This window comes from Hemicordylus capensis, chromosome 3 (assembly GCF_027244095.1).
Source record: "Hemicordylus capensis ecotype Gifberg chromosome 3, rHemCap1.1.pri, whole genome shotgun sequence".
Classification (NCBI taxonomy): Eukaryota; Metazoa; Chordata; class Lepidosauria; order Squamata; family Cordylidae; genus Hemicordylus; species Hemicordylus capensis.
Window position 1 is genome coordinate 193241189 of NC_069659.1, and position 22839 is coordinate 193264027.

At 44.9% G+C, this 22839-nt stretch overlaps 1 protein-coding gene across 5 annotated transcripts in view; it reads right to left on the reverse strand.

Annotated features, from left to right (window-relative positions):
- Window positions 1-579: 579 nt before the first annotated feature.
- Window positions 580-22839, reverse strand: part of ERCC6 (ERCC excision repair 6, chromatin remodeling factor) — a 116359-nt gene continuing 94099 nt past the window's right edge. For 4 of the 5 annotated variants that reach the window (XM_053309151.1, XM_053309153.1, XM_053309149.1 and 1 more), the window contains 2 exons: window positions 22084-22162; window positions 580-10630 (listed from right to left, as the gene is read on the reverse strand). In XM_053309151.1, coding sequence (XP_053165126.1) covers window positions 10211-10630; window positions 22084-22162 — 499 coding nt within the window. In that variant the 3' untranslated portion in view covers window positions 580-10210. The remainder of the gene's footprint in view (window positions 10631-22083; window positions 22163-22839) is intronic. The other variant, XM_053309150.1, reaches the window with a different exon arrangement.

The window sequence follows — 22839 nt, forward strand, 5'->3', positions numbered from 1 at the left end:
GGGGCCTTAGCACAACAGCAGCCATCTTGAATCTATTTACCTTGTGTATGGTTTCCCTATCAGCCAATAACTAAAAAACATGCTAGCTTCACTATGGAAGCAAGAGAAAGTTTCTTGTTTCCTTTCTTAAACAAAGCCACCAGTTTGATCTCTGTAGCAAGTTCTATGGTGCTATCTGTTTTGTAGCGACACAATGGATGACATCCTGACTAATGAAGCATTTACACAAGTCTGCTGCTTGCATTCCAGATGTTGTGCTATCGCAAGCATGTTCGCACAACAATGTGCAACTGGGCTACTTCTCATTTGTTTAACATGGAACTTTTTCACAATTGCACTGTATTTATCTTTTTAGCCTACTTTCCTTAAGGAAAGTAAGCTTATGAGATCACCTAGTATTGTTCAGTTCAGTTTATTGCGATCTTTGATCAAATACAGATCAAATATATCTACCCTGAGGATAGATATCAATATAAACACATACATGCATATACATATAAAAATCAGTTACATAGAAGACTGAGATAAAAATATATAGGATAAAACCAAATTAAAAAGAAAAAGGAGGGACGATTAAAATTGACCGTTTCTGACACACCATGAGCGAATTTTAATCACAGCTGTACAGAATTTGGCTACTGAGTGCGAGACATAAGTGTATTTATCAGAAAGAAATAAGTTTATATAAAATTCATCTGAATTGTCAGGGTATCTAAGAATGAGAGGAGCAATGTATTTGGAACGCAGCTCGCAGTAGAAAGAACAATACAGAAGCACATGGCCAACCATTTCAATGTTCCCACTTCCACAAGGGCACAGCCTCTCCAAATAGGGAAGTCTCCTAAACCTACTCTCTGGTTCCACAGAGGGCAGCACATCCAGCTAAGCCAATGTCACGTCTCTTCTGCGTGCTGGATATATCAGGTCATACAGGTATTTAGCTGGTTTTTGTGAGGGCTTGGTGGCTCCAAGTCTTACAAGGCTTGGTGCCTGGCTTAAATCTGTCTGGCGTTCCATATCAACAATATGCCTCTTAAGGATCACCATAACGTTATCATAGCCCAGAGGGAGAAGACAGATATTCCATTGACAGCCCATATGATTTCAGCTTTCCAGTAATTAGATGCATCCAATCAGAGGGGTGTTCATCCTTAAAAATTAGGGGAACTAGGCCAGAAGGGGAATAAATCAATTTCAACCAAAAGTTGAAGATATAAGTCCAGGCACAGGACTCCTAGCTTGACAAGCCCGCTTCCAAACGCAACATAGCATATGACACACAGCAGCAGGGGACCTGGTATTGTGTGTGCGTGTGCATCTCTTCCCCCCCATCAACTCACAGTGCCTGGACCAATATGAACCAAATTGGGTAGAGTCGTAGGGACACATGGGGATACCTCATAGTTTGTGATGATGTTATCCACCCCGATTCAAGACAACAAGATGCATGAACATTTGAGGTGGAAGTGGGATAACGTGTGAACCACCTAACCAATTTGAACCAGATTTGCTACAGCTATAGGGACACATAGGTTTGGCTCAAAGGCATAGTTTGTAATGATGGCATCCACCTCAATTCAAGATGGCATACACATGAATGTTTGAGGCATAACTGGGCTAACTTGTGAGCTGCCTAGCTGATTTGAACCAAATTTGCTACAGCTGTAGGGACACCTCAGTGGCATAATTTGTGATGATGTCATTCCCCTCAATTCAAGATGGCAGACATCTGAACATTTGAGGCACAAATGGGCTATCTTGTGAACTGCCTAACCCAGGGTTTCTTAACCTTGGGCCCCCAGATGTCGTTGGACCACAACTCCTATCATCCCCAGACATGGCCTTTGTGGCTAAGGATGATGGGAGTTGTAGTCCAAAAACATCTGGGGGCCCAAGGTTAAGAAACCCTAGCCTAACCAGTTGGGACCAAATTTAGTCCCAATTGGTTGTGAAAGATAGTGCAAGAAAAGTAGGCAGTTTAGTTCTTCCCATAACTATTTTTTTAAACTGCAATTATGATCTCATTGCTTGTTACACAAGCACTTCATTAGCCAGGATGCCAGCCAGTATTCTGACCAGCATACACGTGACATGCTGGTCAGAATGGAGCATTGGTTCACTCACTGTGAAGACTACTTCTTGCTGCTGCTTCCAAGGACTTCACAGTGTGGGTTATGCTTATCCACATGGCTTGAAGGTAGGACTATGCAAATTAAGTTGAAGCTGCTAAGAGTTAGAGGAGCATAGCCCCACCCAGTTCTTTTAGGCCAAGAGGCAAAGAGTACCTCAAAGGTAAAAATTGATCAGTAAACACAGAACAAGCAGAACTGCGAACCACGACAAAAAATGAACACCAGAGTGTCAGGAACAAATGGTGAACAGTCAGAAAAAAATAACTCCCAAAGGTGCCCTAGATAAAAGGAGGTACAGGTGCTTCAGGGAGGATCAAGACGTCCTTGGAGGCACCAGCAAAAAGAAGCCTTCATAGTGAGTGAACCAATGCTCCATTCTCTGCTGCTGCAATCCAAGGATGTCTCAGTGTGGGGACATACCACAGCCCTCAGCCCCAACTAAAGAGGGAGCACTCCTACTCCAGCTGGAGAACCCACCTCCCAAAAGTCGCTTGGACAGAGGTGAAGGAGTCCAATTAATATAGTCTGGTGAATGTAGAAGGAGCCCTCCAGGTTCTACAAATATCCTCTATAAATATCCTGAACAGGAGCATTAGTAAAAAAAATCCAGTTGAGGTAGTTGCGGCCCTGGTAGAATGAGCAAACTAGAGTCCCAAGATATGGGATTCATAAGCCAGGGCAATGCAAGCCCTTAACCACCAAGCTATGGTGGCAGGGGAAATGGCCTGGCCCATTGTTTGAGGTAAAGAGGAAACAGAACGTGATTCCGTGGTACAAATATGTTTTGTGTACATCTTCAGACATCTACAGATGGCCAGCCTGTTCCAGGCCTACACCATTGGCTTTTGGCAAACTGAGGGCAAAACCACATCTTGTGACATGTGAAAAGGTGAGGCCATGTTTGGTCGAAAAAAGGAGGCCAGAATTAGCCCAACAGAGACATCAGAAAAAATGCACAAGTTCTTATGCACCAAAAGGGCATGGAGCTCTTACAACCTGCAGGCCGAAGTGACCACTATGAGGAAGGCAAGCTCTAAAAATAGGAGGCATAGTGGAATGGACTTCACTGGTTGAAAAGGGGAACCCTGGAGAGCTTGAAGGACAGTATGCCACTGCAAGTAGGGAGATGGTGCCCACTGGGGAGAGAGCAGATTTGCCCCTCTGAGGAAACACTTTATGTGAGGATGCTATTGCAGAGAGCATTTGGAAACCCCTTAGAAGAGTCCCACCAGGGAGGCAGCCTGGCATTTTAACATGTTTGCAGAAGGACCCCAATCTGTCCTGGAGGAATTGGAGGAAGTGCCTCATGGTAGCAAATCCCTTGAGGATTGCATGCTTGGTAGACCATCTTAGGAAGGACCTCCAGGTATGTTGGTAAATCCTACTTGTTGGAGGCTAACATTTTTGAGGTTAATATTGTGCTGAGCACCTTGGATGAATAGCCGTGCAGGTTTATTTATTTATATTTAAATCCTGCTCTTCCTCCAAGGAGCTCAGAGTAGTGTACGTGCTTATTTTTATCCTCACAACAACCCTGTGTTAGGCTGAGAGATACATAACTGGCCCAGAGTCATCCAGTGAGTTTCATGGCTGAATGGGGATTCAAACTCAGGTCTTCCCGGTCCTAGTCCAACACTCTAACTACTACACTATGCTGGAGACATAGGAGGTGCCATTCAGTCTCCAGGCAGCTAGCTTTGATGGCCTGGAGCTGGATGACACACTGAGCCTTGCTGAAGAAGGGCTCTGTGACCGGTAGCATCAGGTGTTCTGCTGTGGCCAGGGTTTTGGCCAGAAGAATGACTTGCACCTTGAGTTTTACTCTCCAAAGGACCTGGGCATGGAGCGGGGTCAACGGGAAGGAATACAGGAGACCCTCCAGCCAGTGAGCAGAAAGTCCATCCACCGCCTCTGCCTGAGGACAGGGGAACCTGGAGAAAAAACACTGTAGCTTTGCATTGGCTGGAGTCACAAAAAAGTCCATAGATGGCTGGCCAAAGTGTGTTGTGATAAGGTGGAAGGTATTCGGGTTCATCTCCCATTCCCCTGGGAGAATTTCCTTCCAACTGAGCCAGTCTGCCAACACATTCAAGTCTTCCCTGTATATGGTGGGCTGTCATGGCTGTCACATGCTGCTAGGTCCCCTGGAACTGAAGGACTGCTTCCGCCTGCAGGGATCTCGACTTGGTCCCCACCGGTGATTCATGAGCGTCTTTGCCGTGGTGTTGTCTGTGTGTATGAACACGTGTTGATGGACTGGAATGCCCAGAGTGCCATCAGGATTGCTCGGAGCTCCAGCCAGTTGATACTATGCTGCTTTTTGTCTTTTGACCACTTTCCTTGAGTCGACTCACAGAGGCAGTGGGCCCACCTGTACTTGCTGGTGTCTGTGGTGATGATGTTCCTGGGCGAATCCAAGAACTCCTTTCCCACCCAGAGGTATGGAATAGTCGTCCCCCAGTGCAGGGACCGAAGTACAAGAGGCGTCAGGGTGACGCATCTGCTGGATTTTACTGCAATCTCTAGATGGAATGGTAGAGGAAACTGCTGCAGGAGCCTCAGATGAAAGTGTGCCCATGGCTGCCACCATCAGACCCAGGATTCTGGAATGGGAGATCAGCGGAAGGGATTTCTGTACTAGGGCTTGTCTCACTTCATTCCCCAGAGTGAGCCTGCACTCTGCGGGTAGGAATAGTTTGACTCATTGCATATCTATCAGAACACCCAGATGGAACAGTTGGTGAGATGGGGTAAGCTGGCTTTTCTCTTTGTTGATCAAGAAGCTATGGTCCTGGAGCACCTGAAGGGGGCTTTGTAGGTCCCCATCAGTCCCTGTCTGAAGTGAAGATTTTAGCAACTATTCATGCAGATACGCAAATATCTCTATGCCCATGAGGGGATATGGAGACCAGTTTATTGTAAATATGTGAGGTGCTAAGCCTCTTTAGACCGTCAAGATGTTGACTGTCCACTGTGGTTAGACAGTCAAGACACTCCAGTCGAGACAACCCAGCCTGTAGGCTTCCAGCGGTATCTGGTGGGTCACTGTGTGAAACAGGATGCTGGACTAGATGGGTCTTGGGCCTGATCCACCAGGGCTGTTCTTATGTTGGAGGGCCCCTGTGATTGACCTTACGGACTCCCAAGCAGAATTTCCACTTTTTGTTCATAGCAGTTGAGAATTTTAAATCCAGTACCATCCTGGGAGCTGTCGTTTTTGGGGACTGTGAAAATGATGGAGTAGATATACCTGTACTCCATTGAATTGTTTGCACATGCTCTATGGTCCTATTGACAAGAGATGCTGAATTGCCCCTGTGAGACCCTTGTGGTTTAAGGGTAGGCAGGAGGTCGGAGTGGGCAGGAAGCATTCAGGGGGATTTGTGTCCCACTATTATGGAGTAGCCCGCCTCAATGGAAGTTAGTACCATGCAGACAGAGGTGGTGCACTCCCAGGCGTGCAAGTGTGCGGAGAGGCAGTCACCCAAGAGCACAGCCCCATGTCAGAATTGCTGCTTAGACTGGGTTTTTTGGGGGGGTGGGGGTGGGGGTTGAAGCCTGCCCTGTTGCCAAAGCCCTGCCTGGAAGGCCTGGATCTGTTCCAGGAGGAGTGGTGTGAGCTAAAACCTTGATCCCTACCACCAAGGAGGAACGAGGGAGTGAAAAAAGCGCTGAAAACAGTCTCCTCCCCTGTGTGCACTCCGGTTTACATATTGAAGAGGGAATAGTTTTCTTTTTATCTTTTGACTCTATGAGAGTTTCTTTTAAGGCCTCATCTCCAAACAATTTTTTCCCATTTGAAGGGTACTGCTGTGAGGCAGTGTCAATCTGGCAATATTTCAACCATAAATTACAGCGGCCCACTACTGAAGCCATTGCTGCCCCTGATGCAAGGTGAATAGAGTCAAGAGTGGAAGCTGAGATAAAGGCCTGAGCCTCAAGTAATTTTATGTTTGCCTCATGCAAGTGATACTACAGTTTGAGAGTGCCCAGGCTACCATAAGGGCAGCTGTGGAAGCTCTCATCGCTAAGTCAGCCTAATCATGAGTGAGCTTCATGGCCTCTTCCAGGCGTTTACCAGTGGGGACTTTTAGGGCAGGCTCTCTGTCCCAAGGCCGATCCCAAGTCATTGCCACCACCAGAGGATCTGTTGGGGTGGGGTGGGAGAAATAGAATTTGTTAGCTATTGTTGATTTCTTTTTATTGGGGGTGGGAAATTTTCATTCCACCTTTGCTGCCTCGACAAAAAAAACACCACACTTTGGAATTGGAAGGACCATATTATTCACCCTTGGGCTAGGAAACACCAGCACACTTTTACTTGGTGGCTGGGATTCTGGAGACGTGAGTGGATTGAGCCCCACATTATATATAGACTTATTCATCAGTGGCGAGAAGTCCAAATAGTGGAAATGTCTATGCAAAGCCTCCAAACCTTCTGGTTCTTGCCCATCAGACCACTCCCCTTCTGTCTGGGTGTTCAGGGTCTGGCACACCAGAGGGGTCCCCTGGGCCCTCTGGAGACTCCTCCATTGGGATGGGATCCTCATCCAAGGGGATAATAGGTCCTGGGGTAGATGGAGGCTTAGCCAGTGTTCTGAGGGGTCCTGCTGAGGGGGGCACTCTGGAACCCTGGAGTCGGCCTTCTAGGGTCAGGCATGTCAGGGTCTGAGAGTACAGAAGAGTGTACACTCTTTCCCCTATTGCTTAGATCTAGACTTCTCCTTTTTAGATTTCTTAAAAAGTGTTTTTGCACTTTTTTTCTGTGCCTTCTTAGGGGCAAGGCTCCCTGATGCAGAGGATGAAGCACTTAAGTGAGAAGATGGTCCCCTTCTAGCCTGCTTTTTAATTGGTCATAACTTTCAAATGAGTGTGTGCCAGCGTATCTACAAACCAAGAACACCAACTAGGTGGCATATATATAGGCATCTGGTATAGTCTGCTGAACTGGCATAGGCGGGGAAGCTTCAGACCCCGCCCAGGCTTGCTAGGGCAGAGAGGGAAGCAGAAGCAGGTGCAAGCGGCCCAGCATGGGCCGAGCTCACTGATTGGCTGCCTGCTCCTGCTGTGGCGTTCCTGTGACCACTGTTATTGCTCCCAAGGAGGCCTTTGCAGCTGGGCCATGGCTGGATCCTGCACCCTCCGGTGCAGCTGCAGCCCGTTCAGTGGCAGCCTTTGCCATGTCCAACATGCCGATGGTGGAGGCAATGGTGGCCAGCAAGGAAGCTGGGTCATTCCCAGCAACCACATGCTCCACAAGACTCTGGAAAGTGGTGAAGGTGGCGCCGCTGCTTCTGCTGCTGTGGCTCAGGCTGGTGCTTTCTCTTCGGGACCCTAATGTGAACTTTGCATTTAACTTGGTCCATGTAACAAAGGTAATGAAAGAAGGCAAGAGAACACAGTGGAGAGAGGTGCGTGTGTGGGGGAAAAACAAAACTGAAAATAAAACTAAAGCTAACCTCTCCCTCCCCCCCGCCTTTTCTTTTTCCTTTTTGTTTCTTTTTTGGTAAGAGTTTTAGATATTTGAACAAAGAAACAAAGCAGACAGTCAAGAAGAATAAATGTAAATAGATAGATGAGGTAGAAACAAGAAAGCAATCAGAGAAAAACCGAGAGAGCTGCTTGGAGCCAAACACAGGGCTATGCTCCCCTGACTCTTAAAGGCTTCGACTAAATTTGCATAGTCCTGCCTTCAAGCCACGTGGATAAGCATAACCCACACTGAGACGTCCTTGGATTGCAGCAGCAGAGAACTATCCTGCACAGTTATAGAAAATGGGGACAGTGTCATACAGCATCCCTGTCAGCACACTTGGAAGCTCTGCTCCTCGTTCTCCATGCTTACAGTGTTTGACAAGATCTTCCCCGCAATGTGGAACACTGGGGCACCCAAGCATTCTGAACAGAGGAAGAATCTCTTCACGGGTACAGCATTTCAGAGCATGTCAGCATGCGGGTGGGGCTTCCAAGAGATGCTGTATGCAAATACAGTGCCCCCACTTTCTACAATGTCTGAACGGGGTTGATAACTTCTTGTGAATGGGACACTATGTTTCTGCTTGAATTTTTTAGCAGCTGCATCATATTGCTGGCTCATCTATATTTAATTCTCCTGGGTGAGCCTTGGAATGTGCGTCCCGGCGCCCAGCTGATTGGCTGGGCAATGGAGGCGCCTAATTGGCTGAGGCGCACCCAGCCGGGCCTGGCTGCGGAGGCGAGGCAAGGCGGCAGCAGCAGCACTTAGCCTGGCACCCTGGGCCCGGTGCGGGCCGGCGGAGACTGGGGCAGAAGGTGAGGGCGGGGTAGTTGGCCCGAACAAGCGCACAGATGCTCTGTGTGGGGCCGGCTAGTGGTGAATAAATCATGTCAGCCATTTTCTCATAAAATCCAACTGAATCATCTTAAAGTCCCCTGATGTCCAGATAAAGCTCTACATTCAACGAACATCTTTTGAATTATAGCCAGTTGATGCAAGATTCTTATATAAATTTACAAAAATATTAGACATAAGGACAGTGTATCTTCAAGACATATGTAGATTTTCCACTGGGAGTACCTGGAGAAGAGACCAACCATCTTAAATACTAGAACTTCATACCCAATGCTGTCCCAAAGAATTGGTAAAAATCCTGAGATACTTAGTTTGCATTGTAACACGGTAGAAAATAAAACTGTGCTTTCATTTGGTTGGGCTATTAATCAAGTTGGTGCACTATGACTTAGCTAAGGTTAAGATAACATAGGAAGCTGCCATATACTGAGTCAGACCATTGGTTTATCTAGCTCAATATTGTCTTCACAGACTGGCAGCGGCTTCTCCAAGGTTGCAGGCAGGAATCTCTCTCAGCCCTATCTTGGAGAAGCCAGGGAGGGACCTTGGAACATAGACGCTCTTCCCAGAGCGGCTCCATCCCCTGAGGGGAATCTCTTACAGTGCTCACACTTCTAGTCTCCCTTTCAAATGCAACCAGAGCAGACCCTGCTTAGCTAAGGGGACAAGTTATGCTTGCTACCACAAGACCAGCTCTCCTCTCCTCTCCTCTCCCACAGCTCTTGGGGTAATGAAGACACAAGGGCTTAGCAGACAAAAAGACAACCCCTCCCCCCCATCACATTCATTTGGCAGCCAGAGGAGGGCATTGCAACATCATGTCTGTGAGTGCTGTTGAGTCCTAATGTGGATCTGAACAGTTGATAGATGGAATTCTGCCCCAGCACAAACACGCCAAAATGTTGCCAGTTTCTATGTCTTTAGATTCATTGTTTCTAGTGCTAGAGTTTCTCTCACAGGTTACAAATCCTGAGAAGAAGCACCACCACAAATTATCTGAGCACTGAAAAGGATCTGCTTTTATTAATGCTGGTAAGAACTATAAACAACCAACATTAGTGGGTATGTGCATGAAGTGTTTTGGCGCCTCTAATTCAAGGCATCGGAATGCTTTGAGCTGCCCCAGCCGAATCATTTCAGTGGGATGTTCATGAAGCGTTTTGTGCACATCTGGGGAAGGGGGTGGAGAGTGGGTGCTTTAAAAGGAGGAAGGCAGGTCTTATTGCCCTTGGCATTTATGTGTTGGAGAAGCCCTGCAAACATGCAACGTTTAATACCGACAGTACGGCTGGGGGTGGGGGCAGGTAAGACCTGCCTTTCTTCTTTTAAAGCACCCACTCTCTACCCCCTGGAGGTGTGCAAAACATTCCTTGAGCATCCCTAGATGTCAGCATGTGCAATATGCATCCAGACTAGCAGTTTATACTATCTGATTTCTATGGCTAGTCTATCAGAAAGCTTAACAGAAGTCCACACTAAGAAGTTCGGTATTCTGAGTCCCAATCACCATAAGATTAAAACAAAAACCCCAAACACTGTCCAGTTGGCCTCTATTGCTACATCATGAGGTAGCTGGCACAATTTATGTAAAACAGTGCAGTGTACTGGAGTAATAAAGCATAGCAGCATGTAATGCACCAATTCATTAAATATAATGAACAAAATATAAAACTACCGTATTTGTTTTTTTAAAATAGTCATGAGAATCAAGAGTGTTAAATGGGAAACCATTAATCCAAAATAACTGTCAGGAAAATTCTGGTTTTAGTTTCCAGAGTCCTTCCCCATTTGAGCTTCTGTGAAAAGTGCAGAGGTTTCTTAGGAGCTCCCGGAAGACACAAGACTGTTCCACAGTCAGCTTTGATTCAAATTCTTGCAGTATTTCCTGAGTGGTAGCTTGACCATCCACACGGGCCTGGAAAGCTAGGAAGTTTCGGACATCCACAAGCAACTCATCATGTTCTGTTGGCACTGTTGCTGCTTGCAGTTGACCCTCCGCTCTTTGATAGTCTGTTCTCTGGGGTACTATTAAGTGGTTTCTTTCCCTCATTTTAGCCAGCAGAGCTGAGGAGTCTAAGGTATCTGAAGAGGGCTGTCCTATTTCCATGCTTCCATCAAAATGAGAACTAGGAACATTTTTATTCTCTTCTTTTCCTATCTCAGTATCCTGCAGACATAAATAGAAAAGTCTTAAAGGGAGCCTTCACATGTACAAAACTTGACCTCTTGTGAAGAACATAGCAGTTTGTGGCTTGAACAAAGGAAGACTACTGCACAGTGGCAGAGGAAGTACAAGTCCAGAAATCCCTAGATCAAATATTGTGTCAGTCATGAAGTCGCTAAGTGGCCTCATAATTTAGTAAAGTACTGGGGAAAGAACATTGGTACTCACCGTGAAGGTTTCTTCTTGCTGGTGTAATGGAGATCACTCAACTTGAGTTATGCCCCTTACCTGCTCCAGAAGGTAGGAAATGAAACTGAAAGAAGAACCTCTATATAGGCCTCCTGTGGACAGTTCCTCTCAGTTCATTGAACAGCTCTAGCCCAAAGTAGTAAAAATAAAAAATGGCCCCAACATGAAAAAGTATACTCAGTGTAAGAACACACTGACCTAACAAATAACAAATATACATAATATGTAGAATGAAAGAACAAAGAGACATGATGGACAGCCCCTCCCTGGATCAGAGATCCAGCCCCATAACCCCAGGCGGGCTTGGGTGACCTCCATACACCAGCAAGAAGAAACCTTCACAGTGAGTACCAACGTTCCTTTTTCTGCTGGTGTAGGTGGTCACTCAATATGGGTAATGCCACAGCACTCAACCACGGGTGGGAACAAGTCCAAGCTGGATCTATTGACTGGGAAGGACCAAATGCCACCCAGGCAGAAGCGTGCTCATCCAGCTTGTAGTGCCTGGAAAAGATACGTGGTGATTTACAAGATGCCACTTGCATATCTCTTCCCAGGATGTATTAGTAGCCAGAACAGCTGAGGTAGCCACTGACCTCGTCAAGTGTGCTGTAATTGTCCCAGGATTTGCTGTAAATCATACACCACCTTGACACATGACTTGATCCAACAAGCAATCACAGCCATCAACACCTTCTGGCACATAGTGGATGGTAGAAATGAAATGAACAAAGTATCTGACTTAGGAAAACAAGCAATTCTGTCAATTGTGAAGCGCCCTTTGCACGTCCAGCTTATGCCATTACTTTCCCCTGGAATATCGAGACATAGGGCAAAAAGACGGTAGGAATACGTCAGCTGATCTGATATGTCAACAGAGTTGACCTTTGGTGTGAAGGACGGATCTGGGATAAGACGCACAGAGTCCTCTGAGATGATGCAGAAACTGATACCCTCCTTGCAGCCACCAGGAAGGCTACCTTCAATGACAGCATCTTGAGGGAAAGGCTCAAAGGGAGCAAGATGAAACACCCTAGGCACCATATGCAAATCCCAGGTGGGAAACCAATTTCAGATCGGTGGCAAAAGCTGCACTGTACCCCTCAGGAACTTTTGTAGAAGAGGGTGTGAGCCCTTACCTTGGGGAAACAACATTTGCTGAAGGCATGCTGCATGTCTTTTTAATGTATTGGCCTTTAATGGAAAGCCCCTCTTGCAAAAAATCCAGAATGTGACAAAGCTTACACTGCTCTAGCTGCACAGAGTGTCTGGCAGCCCGCTTGAGGAAGCTCTGCCACATGGTTTGGTAAACGCTGTTATTATCCTTCCTGGATGCCAATATAGTATCAATGATCGCTAATGACAGGTGATTCAATTTTAATATGTGCCTCTCAGCCTCCATGCTGTCAACTGCAACCATGCCAGGTCTGGATGCACAATCAGTCCCTGTGAGAGGAGATCCTCCCTTACAGGAAGGCGTATGGAAGGCCTCCGCCAACACCATAATCTCTGAGAATTAGGGTCCCCTCAGCCAATAGGGTGCCACCAAGATCTGGGTCGCTTGGCATGACCGAATCCTCCGAAGACAGCATGTAGACAGTGGAACTGGTGGAAAAGCATACAACAGAAGTGGCAGCCATGGAGTTGCAAGTGCATCCGTTGCCTCTGCACCCAACGTTGGGAATCATGAAAAGAATGTGGGTAGTTGTGAACTCAACTGGAGAACTCAAACAGGTCAATCCCCACTGAAGAACTCAAAGGGCGTCCCCAATTTGGTTGTTACCCACTGGAATACTTGGTGCAGACTCCACTCCACAGGGTGTATCTCCTGTCAATTCAACCTGATGGGCTGGTCCACCAGAACAGGGACTTGCAAAGTGCACATGTGACCCTAATGAGTCTGTCCTGTTTGTAGGCAATGCTCTGTTGATGTGGAAAAAGGAATCACTGCAACCAACAAAGATGGAATCTAGCCCAAGGAACTGAATCCATGGCTGCTACCATGAGACCCAGTAGCCTGGTTAGGCATAGAATGTACTGTCTGCTCTGAGAGATACAAGTGGTGTCCCTGGTGTCCACCATGACCCCTAGATGGTGAAGACGTTGGGATGGAGTGAACTGGCTCTTCCTCGTTTACCAGGAAATTGTGCTGTTGAAGGCAAAAGACTGTTTTTTGTAATGCTACAAGCACTTCCCCTGCTGCTTTGGCTCTTATGAGGAGATTGTTCATGAACTCCCTGCAGTTGCAGATGCACCACTAGTGGCATCAGGACCTTTGTAAATACTTGGGGGGCTGAGGACAGGCCGAATGGCAGGGCCCTGTATTGGAAGTGAGCCCCCCCCCCACCAGCAAAAACATAGCAGCCTCCTGCTGTGTGGATGTATCAGAATTATGGAGGTAGGCCTCCTGAAGGTCTATGGATGCCAAGTAGTCTCCTGCTTGGAGGACTTCTGCGATAGAATGGAGTGTTTCAATGCAAAACTTCCTCTTCACCACATACTTGTTTACTGCCTTGAGATCTAGCACCGCTCTTAAGGAGCTATCTTTCTTTGGCACCATGAAGATAATAGAGTACACTCCTTTGCCTGTTTGGTCTGTTGGAACTGGCTCTATGGCTCTTCTGTAGATGGTGCTGAATTTTATTTATTTATTTACATTTTATATCCTGCTCGAAAGAAGGCCAGAGCAGTGTACTACATACTTGGGTTTCTCCTCACAACAACCCTGTGAAGTAGGTTAGGCTGAGAGAGAAGTGACTGGCCCAAAGTCAACCAGCTAGTATCATGGCTCAATGGGGATTTGAACTCAGGTCTCCCTGGTTCTAATCCAGCAGTCTAACCACTACACTAGGAACTTGTCCCTTGGCTGATGCAGAAGTTGTTTCCTGTATCCCTGATTTACTATGGAGAGAATCCAAAGATCTGAAGTGGATTCTCTCCAGGTGAGCCAATAGTCCAAAAGGTGCCCCCCACCCGCACCTCCATATACTGACCGTAAGGACTGCTGCCTCAGGCCCTTGGACTGGGTTGAGGAAGAGGCCCTGTTCTGAGTGTTTGCCCTGTCCTCTGGATCTGTTCCAGTAAGGTCTACTGGCTCTTGTGGGCTCTCTTGGGCGAAAGGAAGGAAGTAGAAGAAAACCTATTCTGTGATCCCTTGTCTTCCTGTTTATGGGCATAGGGTAATGCTTTATGTTTCTCCTTAATCTCAGTCAGTACATCCTTTGATGCTTCATCACCAAACAACTTCCCTCCCACATATGGGACAGAGGTCAGGTTAGATTTAGAGGTGCTGTCCACCTTCCAGTACTTCCAAATGTAACATCTGGCCAAAATACTGGCACACACAGAACTTGCTAAGAACCTCATCTTGTCCAGTGTGGCATCTACCATGAAGACTTGTGCCTCAATTTAGGCTGGACAGAAGGTGGATAATTCAGTAGCTCATCTATCCAGAGCAAAGAGCTCCTAGAAACCAATGAGGCAGTGGTGTTGGCTCTAATGGCCAATTAATGGCCAAGATAGATTTGTGGGCCCTACGAATGGTGGCCTCTGCCTTTTTGTCAGTGGAATCCTTTAGCGTAAATTCTCCATCCTTGGGAACCACTGCGGGCCATAATTGTGCATCCACAAGGGAGACTCTAAGCAAGTCTAATGTGTCCTCCTCAAAATCATATAGCTTGTTGACTATGGCAGACATGCATTTGGATGTAGATGGCACATTCCATTCCTCCCCGATAGAATTGGTAAACTCCTCTGGCATTGCTGACTTTGTTTTCTGTGCTTTGGGTTTTGGAAGCACAAGTGGTAACCAGTGAATTCTGTTCTACATTGTCGGATTTCAACCCCAGGGTAAAAATAGCTGACTACTGTAATGTGCTCTATGTGGGGCTGCCTTTGTATGTAGTCCGGAAACTACAATTGATACAGAATGCGTCAGTCAGATTGGTCTCTGGGACAACACGAAGGGACTACATTACACATAACAGTTCTAAAAGAACTGCACTGGCTGCCAATATGTTTCTGGGTGAAATACAAAGTGCTGGTTATTACCTATAAAGCCCTTCATGGCTTTCGTCCAGGCTATTTGAGAGAGTGCCTCTTTTGTCATAATCCCTGCCGCCTGCTATGATCTTCTGGAGAGGTCCTGTTATGGTTGCCACCGGCTTGTTTGGTGGCGACCCAGGACCAGGCTTTTTCTGTGGCTGCCCGAGGGCTCTGGAATAAGCTTCCTGCTGAAATAGCAGCATCTCCTTCTCTGTTTGTTTTCAGGAAGAACCTCAAGGCCCTCCTGTTCTCTCAGGCTTTTAATTAGAATTAATTGTAATAATTAAAAAAAACCTGGTTTTAATAATTTTATTCTATTGTTTTTATTTTCATGTATTTTAATTTGTGACTTTTAAATATTTTAAATTTTGTACACTGCCTAGAGATATACATATCAGGTGGTACAAAAATATGATAGATAGACAGACAAATGAATGAATGAATGAATGAATGAATGAATGAATGAATGAATGAATGAATAAATAAATAAATAAATAAATAAATAAATAAATGCATGCTGAAAATCCTCTATCAAAAATAAAAGTTGGCTGTGAGCATTTTGAAAATCATCATCAGATATCTCTCCCTCTTCAGAAGAGGATGGGTCTGGGTTTGATTCAGTTAAATTGCCTAGTTCCCTGGATTCAACTGAGTGAAAAAGGTCAGGGGATTCCCTGCCTGATTCCTCTGAGGCCCTGGGAGCCTGTTCTGTTTTTTGTGCTTTTTATGCACTGATTTTTTCCTGCTTTTTGGTGGGTACAGGCTGGGGCAAAGAGGATGAAGATGAGCTACTCCACTGCTTGTTTCATGCCAGAATACTCTGATTAGAACCCAAGGTAATGGTCTGCTTGATTGCGTCCTGCATCCAACTTTTCCAATCGGAGGGGAAACTGGGGCCCCGATGTAACTGTACCCTCTGGCTGGAGAAGTTTAGGGGGTTGGATAAGGGGTTTTAGGAATCAGTCCCTTGACCCCCTCCCCCATAAGGAGTGTTCACCAGGAGTGTAGTTGTGCTCTCCTAAGTAGCCTTCACCTTGACGGGCTCCTGCTGGTCTGGATCATCCTCAATGCTGCCCTCCTGTGGGTCTGACACTGAGTCGAGTCCTCCTCAGAGTCCCTCTCTGTTTGTTGCTTTAATATGCTGGAGAAACTGGAATCCCAGGGTCTCATTTTTCAGCTGGCGAGAGCAAGGAAGAGAAAAGGAGAGGGCCTCTGCTGCTGGCCAGTTTTGTTTTTGTAAGGGCATCCCCTCGTTCGCACTTGAGGAATTGATCTTGTGGCCCTGAAGAGATTGAGCGTGATTTTTCTTGAAGTCAGGGCTTTGGCCTGGGGAGTCCTTTTGGCCTGGGGAGTCCTTTCCCCCAAATCCCCTTCGAGTTTCTTTGGGAGTAAGCTGCTGTGGCCCAATGGCACCAGCTAAGCTCCCTCCTGCTTTATTTGAAGTCACCCAGTGTTTTTATGGGTCCCACAGTTCTGGCAGGAACAATTGGAGCTGGGGCATGTCTGCTCTGAAAAGTTAGCACACCAGCTTCTTCTTATTTTTCTCCAACATGTGGCTGGAGGAGAGGGGAAAATACAGTAAGGAAGGACAGTGAGAGGTGGGGAAGAAGGCTGAGCAGGGAGGCAAAACCTTTTTTTAAAAAAAGGGAAGGAGAGAACGTAAAACAACAATAGACAAACCAGAGTAGGGCAAGAACAGTAGACCCAACAAAGAAAAACCAAACCAGAAAAGTTTAAGGCCAAACAATGGATCTGTGAGCAAGGTTGACTCTCTGGAGCACAGGCAGGAAAAGGACTGAGAGGAACCACCCACAGGAGGCCTATATAGAGGTTCTTCTTTCAGTTTCATTTCCTGCCTCCTGGAGCATGTAGGGGGCATAACCCATGTTGGGTGACCTCCTAAACCAGCAGAAAAATAAATGCTGATGCCAAACTTCAAACCAAACCCATTTTATTCTATCAGATTTATCAGTTCAAGTTATTTATTGAACGTATCAAGTATCTAGAAAAAATATTTAGGGGAACATTTCCAAAATGGCAATTTAAAGATGTCTGACACTTTAAGATAACATAGTTTGATATATTTGTCAAAGTTAAGTGCTATCACATGCACTAACAAAACACTCTTATGACTTTTCACTTTAAAAAATAATAGCTTTTGAATAATCCAAATATAATTTGGTTCATTACTTCCAGGAGATATAACAAAAGTGTGCTTAAATGTCACAAATAATAAACCTGTTATATATGTGATTTGCAACAAAATATATTTTGAAATAACAATGTTCTTGAAGCATTTACATTAAGGACATTTTAAAAATACACACACACACACATCTTTGTAGTTAATTTTAAAATTTGTATAACATAAAATTAGTATTATATCACTGATAATATTGATGCTAAAAAGGGCTAGAGATTGGAATACATGGCACTTGTCACATGCCACTGAAGGAGCTGATGCTACCCTGTTTCCCCGAAAGTAAGACCTACCCCGAAAGTAAGACCTAGCAGTAATTTCTGATGTACCGCTAATTGCCCTAGTGCATTTTTGGGGGGCTAAAGTTAATATAAGACACTGTCTTATTTTCGGGGAAACACGGGTATGTCTGTTATTACAGGTTGTAGTTTCTGGCTAACATCTAAACGAATGTTGTACATGCCTAATATTGCTTTGCATGCACAAGGGGAAGGGCAATTTGAGCTGATCCTTCTTTCTGCAAGGAGAATATTCCTCTTTGCCTCCTGAAAACAGGGTTCCTCCTCCACTGCACATATGAAATAGGAACGTGCACGAAGTGTTTCGTGCATCTTTGGGGTGGCAGAACAGTAACTTTAAAAGGAGGCACGTTGCTCCGTAACTGCCCCTCCACTCCCACCATGGTACCGTCCATTCTAAAAAGCCACACCATGCGGCTGCTTCCCTCTTTCCAGCAGTGCGCGCAGGGCATCGACATGCACATGGCATCCCCATGTCGATGGCATTTGGTATTACACCTGTAATACCAAATGCCATGGATGGATTGTCCAGTATGGCACTTGGTATTACACATGTATATGTGATACTCAGTAGCTACTATTGATGGTAGAAATGTGTAAATGATGTGCTGCCACAATTGTTACACAAAACCATATATAGTTCTGTATGTCCAGGTTTTCACCAGGAACACCAGAGGGAATTGCCCGACCTCTTCACCAGCTCTGAAGCTGGTGATATTTTTTTGGATGCTGTGTTACAGAACTCCTTTTACTTGCTTTGTGACATGTGAACTGTTTCTTAAGTTCTGAAAACTCATACTTCCCCCCACTCAAACAAATGAGACAACAAGGGAGACAAAAAGAGTTTGAGGAACATTTAGCTAAAAGCATCAAGGAGAATATCAACAACTTATTTAAACACATCAGAAGCAGGACAACCAGCCAGGAAGGGAGTTGGTCTATTAGATGATGGAGGAATGAAAGGGATTATTAAGGAGGATATGGGGATTTCAGAGAAGCTAAATGAGTTCTTTACATTTGTCTTCACGGCAGAAGATACTGAGCGTATACCTGTATTCAGGGACAGACGCTAAAAAACTGAGTCAGACCAAGATGATAAGAGATGATGTTTTAAACTGTATGGGAAAATTAAAAAATAACAAATCTCCAAGGCCAGATGGCACCCACCCTAGAGTCCTTAAAAACTCAAACGTGAAACTGCAGACCTCCTGGCAAAAATATGTAAATTATACCTACAATCAGGCTCTGTACCAGAGGACTGGAAAGTAGCCAATGTAATACTGATTTTCAAAAAGGGATCTGGGAAATTACAGGGTTAGTTTAACTTCTGTGCCAGGCAAATTGATGGAAAGCATTCTCAAAAATAAAATTTAGAATGCCTGTTCTTCTTCATATAGAAGAACAGGCCCTGCTGAAGGAGAACCAGCATGGCTTCTGCAAAGGTAAATCTTGCCTCACCAACCTTTTGGAATTCTTTGAGGGTGTCAACAGGTGATCCAGTTGACATAGGTGATCCAGCTGACATACTATACCTGGACTTTCAAAAAGTGTTTGACAAACGTCCTAATCAAAGATTCTTGAGAAAACTTAGCAGCCATAGGATGAGGGGACAGGTTAATGTGTGGACTAGTAACTGGTTGAAGGACAGGAAACAGAGGGTAGGTGTAAATGCACAGTTCTCGAAATGGAGGAAAGAAAGAAGTGGGGATCTGTACTGGGACCAGTGCCTTCTAATGTATTGATAAATGATCTAGAAGTTGCTCAAGCTCTTCAGGATAGTGAAATTTGTGAAACTGTGAGGAGCTCCAAAAGGATATCTCCAAACTGGGAGAGTGGGTGACGAAATGGCAGATGCGGTTCAGTGTTAGCAAGTGTAAAGTGATGCATATTGGGCCAAACACACACCCCCGCCACACACACACATTGCCCCATTCACATATATGCTGATGGAATTTGAGCTGTCAGTGATTGACCAGGAGAGAGATCTTGGGGTTGTGGCCTTTCAAGAAAATTGAACTTGTCCACATTAACATAATAGCATGAAAGTGCTATGTGAACATTTACAAGTCTGTTTGGCTGTCTGAAAATAAGGTAGTCTGCATCACCCTTTGCCTGCAGAATCTGGCAATCACCCATTTTGTATTTAGCATGTTGAAGAAACATTGTTTATGGGCTGTGTTAGCAAGGATATGCTCCTCGGCTGATTGAATAGCCAGGGCTCCAGTGAAGCGTACCTGCGTTCTCAGACGTCTCATCCTTTGTTGTCCAACCTGATTCATAATTATCAACCATGGTTATTGGGTTAATGTGCTTCTTCAAAATACAGTTATTATATATGTTGCAGATGGAATTAAATTTGGATGCTAAAGCAATTATTGAAGAAGTGAACCACTAGTTTCTGGATAATCGTGAGAACCTCACTACCTCCTATAGTCCACAATGCTTTAGCAAGAATTTGTCTCTCTCAGGATTCCTGGCTGGTTAGAAGGTGGTCACTTATCAAATGTAATTCATATTTGAAGGACTTATGAGCAGTGTTCCCTCTAACAGGGATTCCCAGATGCTGTGGAAAACTCCCATAATCCCGAAGCAAAAGCCACTGCAGCTGGGGACTCTGGGAGTTGTAGTCAACAACATCAAGAATCCCTGTTAGAGGGAACACTGCTTGTGAGATATTTTTGTTTATGTTCTATGCTGCTCAGGAGCTGGAATTGTAACAGTGAATCTGTGTGTATGGGCTTAGATCCTACTTTCACAGCATTATTGGTAGGAAGTGTCACAACCTGGTCTGTCCTCTTGAAGGAAACATTTCCCTCCCCTAACATGAACCGCAAAATCTTTTCTCCAGCTAGCTGGTCAGATTGTATTAAGAAATGTCCAATATTCCACACAGTGGAATATCGGCGTTAGGGACCCACCAGAGCTGCTGTGCAACAGGGCAGCTGCAGAATAACGGCTGCCAGGCAAATTGCACAGGCAAAACGGCTACCAGGCAATTTCACAGCACTATTTCCATTGTTTCCAAACTTGTTAAAAAAAAAGGAGGAAAAAAAAGAGTGCAGCCCCAATTGCATTCAACCTGAAATAGCTACATATTGTTGAATCTATTGATGGAGGGGAACATGTCATGTACGGCAGGCTGCAATAACTTATTTAAATGTTTGCTTACATTTATATATTTAATTCTCTATCTCTCTATATATTTAGTTCCCTCAAATGTACCCGTTGCTAATCTCATGTGTGGCAACTCTCGCTAGAGTTAGTGAGCAGCTGCTGTACTAGCAACGGGGGAGAAAATAGGGATGAGGAGGTGACAGTGGGCTGGCCTGGCGGGAGGAGGTGGCCGCTGCCAGGAATTGGCGGGCAGGAGGAGGAGGTGGGCTGGCTTTCTGGCTGGCCTGCCAGCCAGAAAGCACGGGGGGGAGGTGCAGAGAAGAGAAGCCGGCTGGCTGGCCAGAAAGCCAGCCGGGCTGGCAGATGGGGAGGCAGCCACGGTGCTGGCCTGAGGCGTAGATGCTCTGAACCCGGCCCAGCTAGTTTGAATTAAAACCACTTGAGCTCTTTAAAGAGCTTAAGTAGTTTCTGAGTGAAGAAATTTCTAACTTTTTTCCACCAGAGATGCAAAAGGATTTGTCCAAACATGTTCCTCTGGCTCCAGCAATAGAGGCTGCAATTTGGAAACAATTTAGAAAGTAGTGAGCACCAGCTGAAGATGCTTGTACAGGCAAGTTATGTGTATAATCTGACAATCATTTAAGAGATGGAAATTTAAGCTCTTTGGATCATGAATCCTATATATCCTTGACAAATTAGTACTTTTCTTCAAGTGGCATTTCACTGGAAAAACAACATTGCATTTCCTTAGTGAGAATGCTTCAAGAACATTGTTATTTCCAAATATATATAGGTTTTATGACGAAGGACATATGAGAATTACATTTCAAATATTATCTCTACGTAATTTCAAAAATTATCTCTATTATCTCTAGAATATTTAAGCACATTTTTGCTTTATCACCGGAACCAAATTTCATATTTGTATCATTTGGAAAACGATGAGTGATAAGTAATAGCTATGAATTGTTAATGCATGGGATGATGTATTTGTCCAAGTTCAGTGTTATGTCATGTTAAAGTGACAGCCATCTTTAAATTACCATTTTGGAAATGTTTCCCTAAATATTTCCTCCCCTATCATTTTGATATATCCAATTCATAAGCTGCATGAATTAAATAAGACAGGTTTGGTTTCTTCTAGAATTAATTTGTCATCAAAGCATCTTTTTATCTATTAAGTACGTCACTGTTTCAGACCCAGCACCCCACCTGAAATCTGGGAATAATACTTCTGATCAACTTTTACCATTGTAAGGTGTACTTACAACAGAACAATCAAACAGTCAACAAGAAAATGATGCTTTCTCTGCTTCCAGTGCAAAACAATGTTTTATATGTATTACCTCGGCTAAAATTTGTAATTCTAAATGTGGTTTTAGCCTGCTCTTTTAATTTGTTTAACTGTATTAATCTTTTACTTTACATTGTACCTGTTTAGTATTGGTTTTGTTGATGCTTTGAGCCACCCCGAGCAGTAGTGTACTAGAGGGCTGGGGCATAAGTATTTTAAATAAATACAATTATTTATTTAAATAATTGTGCCTCACCTTGCTTTTTCCCCCTGAAGATGGAGAAAAGGAGGATGGCATCACCAAGGCTGGGTTCCTTTTCTGACCAAACCTGCTTCTGAAACATACCAAAGAATTAGAGAAACATTCTTCACAATTGGATTCTGACATAATATAAATAAATTAATGGCTTCAGTCAAGCTTCCAAGAGACCACTGTAAATACTACAGGGCTAAAGATGTCATCAGTAGCATCCAGAAAAAGTGAAGAGAACCCAACACTGTTCCTTCCTGACTTGGACTTGCTCCTCATCCCCCGGGAAAATATGCTATAGGTGGGTCAGTGTCTCTCTAGCCCTGTTTACCATTTGTGAAATGGGAACAGTGATCACCTCTCTCAAAAGGTAGTGTGGAGTTAAATGAAACAAGGGAAATGAAATACTATCTGTCCTGAATTTTGGAAAGAAGCACTAACATATGTATTCATGATCTCCTCTAGCAGCTCAGGACAGCATGACCACACTTTCAAATCATCTATTTGGGCAATGGCTGACATGACCCACAGTTCTCTGGTGGAGTGTGGAGTGCTGTGAATCTGCACAGAGTCCTCAGCGTCTCTATCCTGAGGCTTCTTTTTGCTGCACTCCAGACACAGAAGGGAATGGGGAAGCAATCTTTGCATCTCTCCCCTCCTTCCAAAAGCCTCGGAAGAAATCTATTCCTGAAGACTGTGCAATCCTCTTCTACAAGTGTCAAAGGCTTTCCTTTGGAAAGAGATGCTAAAGTTGCTCTCCCC